This window comes from Colobus angolensis, unplaced genomic scaffold (genome assembly GCF_000951035.1).
Source record: "Colobus angolensis palliatus isolate OR3802 unplaced genomic scaffold, Cang.pa_1.0 Scaffold55, whole genome shotgun sequence".
Classification (NCBI taxonomy): domain Eukaryota; kingdom Metazoa; phylum Chordata; class Mammalia; order Primates; family Cercopithecidae; genus Colobus; species Colobus angolensis.
Genome location: NW_012119043.1, coordinates 5,211,498 through 5,218,437, shown reverse-complemented (window position 1 = coordinate 5,218,437; position 6,940 = coordinate 5,211,498). Strand labels below are relative to the sequence as shown.

Here is a 6,940-nt window from a genome sequence, read left to right as displayed (position 1 = left end):
AAAAACCAAAAATTAGCTGGGCGTGGCGGTGGGCACCTGTAGTCCCAGCAACTCAGGAGGCTGAGGTGGGAGGATCGCTTGAGCCCGGGGTGCAGAGAGCCCTGCACTCTCGTCTGGGCAGCAGAGCAAGACTCTGTCTCAAGAAAAAAGCAAGCAAACAAAACTGGAGAAATGCAGCAATCTGTTAAAAGTAAGCGGAGTGGTCTACTTCATTTGGTTGGAAGGAATAATAACTGGGTGGGGGCATGGTCTGATTCCTCATTACAACTCGTTCATTCTCAATGGGAGTAAAAAAAAACAATCTTACTCTGTTCCATATAAAGCACAGACATAAATACAACACACAGATATACTCCATATGTACTGTATTTTTGTATTACAATTTCATGATAGGGAACAACTAGGAAAATAATGTCTAAAAATGCTCCTTAACGGGATGTTCCAATAACAAAAAAAATTGTGAAACATTGGTTACGTGGGAAATTCATTGAGTTGTGCATTTAGGCTGTATGCATGCCTGCATGGGCATTATACTTTTTATTTTACTATTATTATTATTTTTTGGAGATAAAGTCTCCCTCTGTCACCTAAGCTGGAGTGCAGTGGCACCATCTCAGCTCACTGCAACCTCCACCTCCTGGGTTCAAGCAATTCTCCTGCCTCAGCCTCCCAAGTAGCTGGGATTACAGGCTCGAACCACCACACCTGGCTAATTTTTGTCTTTTTAGTAGAGATAGGGTTTCACCATGCTGGCCAGGCTGGTCTCGAACTCCTGACCTCAAGTGTTCTGCCCGCCTCAGCCTCCCAAAGTGCTGGGATTACAGGTGTGAGCCACCGTGACCGGCTATATACTTTAGTATAAATGTGCAATGGCTTTCCACCTCTCTCAGGATAGAGATGAATGTCTTCTATTGCAGGGGTTCTCATGTGGGGTGACTGTATCCACCAGGGGCATCTGGCCATGTGTGCAGACATTTTTTGGTTGTCACAGCCTCAGAAGGGAGTTGCTACTGGCATTTAGTGGGTAGAGTCCAGGGATGCTACTCAATGTCTCAATGCACAGGACAGCCCCTCACAACACAGAATTATCTGGCTACAGATGTCAACAGTGTGAGAGTTCAGAACCCCGGTCTAGGTGGCGTCTGAAAACCGTGTGCCCTGCTGCTACTCTAGTCCTCCTTGGATCCCTCCCCACTCTCTCTGCTCCAGGGATGCTACTCAATGTCTCAATGCACAGGACAGCCCCTCACAACACAGAATTATCTGGCTATAGATGTCAACAGTGTGAGAGTTCAGAACCCCGGTCTAGGTGGCGTCTGAAAACTGTGTGCCCTGCTGCTACTCTAGTCCTCCTTGGATCCCTCCCCACTCTCTCTGCTCCAGCCGCGCCGCTGCCCTCGCCGCTGCCCTCTTCTCCCTGCTGGGACCATTCCTCCCGACTCATGACCTGCCAGACCTTCCTTTCCTTCAGATCTCAGCTGAAAAGTCTTTTCCCTGGGAAGCCTCCCTGACACCCACCCTCTCCATCCCCAAATAACTCAGCTCCTGTGGGTTTATTCTCAGCGCCTCCACTAGCTGTGTGACCTTGGGCAAATACTTAACCACTCTGTGCCTCAGTTTCTGTATCTGTAAAATGGGGTAACAAGAGTAGCTGCTTCAGAGACTTGTCAATATTATAGCTAGAAAGTGCTGAACACAGCGTTTGGTGCAAATTATGCTCTCCATAAACATTAACTGTTAGCATCATTCTTTTATGCCCACGAAGCACTGCCTACCTTACTCTGTAGCACTTAATATGGTTGCAGTTCTCCATTCATGTGTGTGGTTAATTGACTGCCTCCGTGGGAATGTGGGCACTGCGTTTTCGTTCATCAAGGCATTCCACATACCTGGCACATCGTACGGGCTCGATAAATATTTATGGAATGAATGAATGCAAGGACTATTGCCAAAGTCTGCCCAGTGATTCTGTGAATGGCCATGAACACATTTTGTCTTTATTCTGTGCAACCCCAAGACCTACCGCATTTTGAGGCTGTTGGATGAGCTTCAGCAGGGCGGGGTGGCTGTAACCTGAGGGCAGGAGAGTCTTGTTAGAGATCTCATTGCATCCACGGGTTCTCCATGCCCCTCCCTCCTCTCCTTCCCTCTCCCTTCTTTTCCAACCCTGCAACTCTCTTTAAACACCAAAGGGTCTTTTATCCTTTGTTGACAAAAAGAGATTACTGGCGCCCCGCCTAACACCCCTGACTCAGAATCTCTCAGGGGGCAGCCTAGAAATCCAACAAGTTCTCTAGGAGATTTTGATGCTTGTTCAGGTTTGAGACCTACTGGACTACATAAACATAAGGGGAGATAAATGCGCCGGGCACGGTGGCTCAGGCCTGTCATCCCAGCCCTTTGGGAGGCTGAGGCAGGCGGATCACCTGAGGTCAGGAGTTCCAGAGCAGCCTGGCCAGCATGGCGAAACCCCATCTCTACTAAAAATACAAAAATTAGCTGGGCGTAGTGGCACGCGCCTGTAGTCCCAGCTACTCGGGAGGCTGAGGCAGGCGGATCACCTGAGGTCAGGAGTTCCAGACCAGCCTGGCCAACACAGTGAATCCCCGTCTCTACTAAACATACAAAAATTAGCTGGGTGTGATGCTGTGTTCCTGTAATCCCAGCTACTCGGGAGGCTGAGGCAGGAGAATCGCTTGAACCCGAGAGGTGGAGGTTGTAGTGAGTTGAGACTGTGCCACTGCACTCCAGCCTGGGTGACAGTGAGACTCCATTTCAAAATAGAATAGCATAGAATAGAATGGAATGGAATGGAATGGAATGGAATAGAATAGAATAGAATAGAATAGACAAAATAAAATAAAATAAAATAAAATATTAAAAGGGAGATAAATGTAAGAAAATTTCAAGCCTGGGGCTGACTGGGGAGTGTAGTTCAACAGTCCCGAGTGCCGAATTGCAGAGAAGATCCTCACCTTCCTTCCCAGCACCCACTGGCTGAGTCAAATCTCAACGAATGTTTGCTCAGGGACTGAGTGAGTAGTGATGCCACCTGCAATCTGTGACCCGCAGGCCTCGTCCTGCCTTCATACATCTGCTTATTCCCAGAGTCCCACGGCATTTACCATCCAGACTGGGCCTGACATTGCACGACAAGGCTTAGCACACTCGGATTCAGCAATTGCTCTTCTATGAATTTACCCTACAGTGTGTATAAAGATCTATGAGCATGGATCTTACTGTGACACTCATATCTCAAGACTTGAAAGCAACCTACCATCCATCAATAGTGGGTCAGGGAAATAAGCCTTCTAATGTAACGAATCAGCTATAGGAAAGGGTGAGAGAGATTTATTTGTGCTGAGTTAGAATAATCTCTGAGATCTGCTAAGTGAAGAAGGGGAGACACAGGATATGTGGGTGCTTACACACTCACTGATTCTCTCTCTAGAAGAAGCTGATAATGATGGTTGCTTCTGGGAGAGGAACTGAGATGGGGCTCAGGCTTGGGAAAGACGCTGGTCACCATTCTATTAAAAATTAAAATAACGAGACAATAGGTGCAGAAAACCACCATGGCACACGTATACCTATGTAACAAACCTGCAGGTTCTACACATGGATCCCATTTTTTAAAAAAGAAGAAATAAAAAAAGAAAAAAAAATTAAAATTAAAATATTTGAAGTTAATTAATAAGGATTACTCTGTAGTTGTGTTAGACTCAAGCAAGATTGTTGTAATCTTCCAGGGGTTTTTGAAAGACATTCTTAACCATTCTATTGCATGTTGGCCTCCCCTAACAAGTCAAGCTCCCCTCCCCTCCCCACCCCCCTCTTCTTTTCAGCAGTCTTGCCTTGTTGCCCAGGCTGGAGTGCAGTGGCACAATCTTGGCTCATTGCGACCTCTGCCTCCCAGGTTCAAGCGATTCTCGTGCCTCAGCCTCCGGAGTAGCTGGGATTACAGGTGTGTGCCACCACGCCTGGCTAATTTTTTTGTATTTTTAGTAGATACGAGGTTTCACCATGTTGGCCAGGCTGGTCTTGAACTCCTGTCCTCAAGTGATCCGCCCACCTCGGCCTTCCAAAGTGCTAGGATTACAGGTGTGAGCCACCGCACCCGGCCTGAAGTCAAGCCACTTTCTATCTCCTGGTAATTAATGCACCTGCCCTGCAGATCATCTCCCAGTCAGTCCTGGGAGACAATTACACATAAGATTGGAGCACAAGAGGCAGCAGTGTCTCTCTCTGAGAAAAGAACTCAGCAGCTGACCTCATGTGTTTGACTTGAGTTTCCAAAAATCACAGCTCTCACCCTGATGCATGCATCCTCACTTTCATGTGTCTGGAAGCCATAGGGGGACCAAGATGGTCAACTGGAGTTTGTGCAAAACGAGCTTGCTGATGTCACGGCCTGAATTTCCACCACAAGGTTCATACTAACTCCTGCTGAATTTGAACATCACCAGCTAATCTCAGAATTCACCCCTTGAAACTTTTCTTTTTTTGTTGTTTTCTTTGTTTGTTTGTTTGTTTGAGACAGGCTCTCACTCTGTTGCCCAGGCTGGAGTGCAGTGGTGTAATCACGGCTCACTGCGGCCTGAACCTCCCTAGCTTAAGTAATCCTCCCACTTCAGCCCCCTGAATAGCTGGGATTACAGGTGGGCACCACCATGCCCGGCTACTTTTTGTTTTTTATTTTTATAGACAGGGTTTCACCATGCTGGCCAGGCTGGTCTCAAACTCCTGAGCTCAAGCTATCTTCCTGTCTTAGCCTCCCAAAATGTTGGGATTACAGGCATGAACCACTGTGCCCGGCCAAATACATTTACTTTGAAAGGAGACTTCATATCAGTGTGGCCAGAGGTTGGATGCCGTGGGAACAATCTTTCTATTGCCTGCCCAAGCCTCTGAGCCTGGGCCGCGCACTCCTCCGCAGTAAGAGATCAGCCAGTGGAGTCAGGTATTAAAGACCTGGCATCACCCAGGGCAGACTTTCTCCTAATAGAATAGAAAAGTGAAAGTGATTTGAAATGCCTTGGGCTTCCACGCTGCCTGGTCGAGAAGACAGATGGGAGAGTCACAGAGGGGAACAAAGGTGGGGAGGACTATTAACATTCATCCCTGGCACTCCCCCACCCTACTCCAACACATGCTGGGCCCAAGACGGAAAAGTGCGCCTTACTCAAAAAAGGAACACTCTGGGTTTCTCCAGCTGTTTCCGGGCCAAAGGTCTTTAAGCCCTGGCTCCTTATCAACACTGCCTGTGTGTTCGTGACCTTTTTTTGCCTCTGGAGAGATAAGCCCGTTCCAGGTAAATCTCATTAAGCCTCAGATGCGGTGTGCCTTACTGGCTTCTGAAGAAGAGATGAGAGCAGAGCTGGTCCCTCCCATCAGGGAAATCTTGCCTTGGGCTTTTGATGCTGTGGGACCCCCCCACATTTCAGGTCAGGGGCAGGTGTCTGCAAGGCAGCTACCATAGAAATAAGCTTGGGAGGCAGAGAGTCATTTGTTCACACACTGGCTTAGCCTTGGATTCCCTGTGTATGCCGGGAAAACCCCGTAAGCTCCTGAAACTTGGGCCCATCAGTCAACTGGAGGTGATGTTAAAAGACCTTACTCTAAGACAGTTGTAGCCATTTAATGAGATAACATATAAGGCACTTGGCAGTATGCCAGGTGCCTAGTAAATTCTCAATAAGTATCAAGTTAAAAAAATATTTTCAAAGACTACAGATATGGGAGGACAGGTGGCCAGAGAGAGAACTTTTAGAACTTCTAGAATGTTTCCGTTTTTGTTTTTTACTGAGACAGGGTCTTGCACTGTTGCCCAGGCTGAAGTGCAGTGGTGTGATCATAGCCCACCGCAGCCTCAAACTCCTGGGCTCCAGCGATCCTCCTGACTGAGCCTCCAGAGTAGCTGGGACCACAGGCATGCACCAGCATGCCTAGCTAATTGTTAAAAACTTCTTGTAGAGATTGGGGTTGGGTCTCACTATAATGCCCAGATTGGTCTTAAACTCCCGGCCTCAAGCAGTCCTCTTCCTTTGGCCTCCCAAAGTGCTGGGATTACCAGCGTGCGCCACCGTGCCTGACCAAACTTCTAGTTTTTAAAACAAACGCTGCTAATCTGATTCCCTGACCTTCATGCACACAGTGGCTAGCTGGGCATTCAGACTGAGGGACTCCTGGGAGGTGGGTCACAATCCCACAGCTAATAGATAGTGGAGCCAGGATTTGAACCCAGGACAAGTCAAGAGCCCATCCCTTCTACTCCTACACAAAGGGGAGATGGGGTTTTGTAAATCTTTGTCTCCAAAATGCCTTCCATGGCTGAGGCATTCCTGAATGATGGACTTCCCCAAAAGAAGGAATCATCCACTTACTGTCTAATAGCATCTTAGTGGGAAATAAATAGGTGTGAGGAAAAGAGCAGGGGAAGAAGAAGCGGTGTGGACAGCCAAGGCTGGGTCTCAAGGAAAGGCTCCAGGCTGCTGAGCAGGGTCCGGAGGGAGGTGCTGACTGGGGGCTGGGAGGTGACCCTGGGAGGCAGAGGCTGTGGGCATCCCACCAAGGTCACTTTTACCGGGCAGATCACTGTTTCCCAGCTGCTCTGTGTGCTGGTTGATAATAACTCCAGCTGCCTCCTTGCCTGGAAAACTGCTGTTGGCAAATGGAAGCCGCTTTGCCAAGGAGATTATACAAGTTCTCCCCTCTGGCAGCTGATGGGTGATGACCGGCTGGTGAAGAGGCATAAAAAGCCAGACCCTTTCCTTCATTCTGAGACCAACTCTGGGGTGTGGTGCATGCTCCAGAGCCCCAAGTGGGGTCAGGCTGTGGATAGTTCCAGCTGAGACCTTCCTTCTTAGCTTCTTCCCCTGCCCTAGGCTGTTCCTTTCCTCCCCTTTCTCCTGAGAGCTCTCCCTCAATCAATAACCTGCCC

At 48.4% G+C, this 6,940-nt stretch overlaps 1 protein-coding gene across 1 annotated transcript in view; it reads right to left on the bottom strand.

Annotated features, from left to right (window-relative positions):
* The window catches only part of ABAT (4-aminobutyrate aminotransferase), a 79,650-nt gene that overhangs the window by 24,926 nt on the left and 47,784 nt on the right, over positions 1 to 6,940 (bottom strand). The window contains exon 6 of the mRNA XM_011961429.1: positions 2,024 to 2,073. Within this exon, the coding sequence (XP_011816819.1) occupies positions 2,024 to 2,073 (50 nt within the window). The remainder of the gene's footprint in view (positions 1 to 2,023; positions 2,074 to 6,940) is intronic.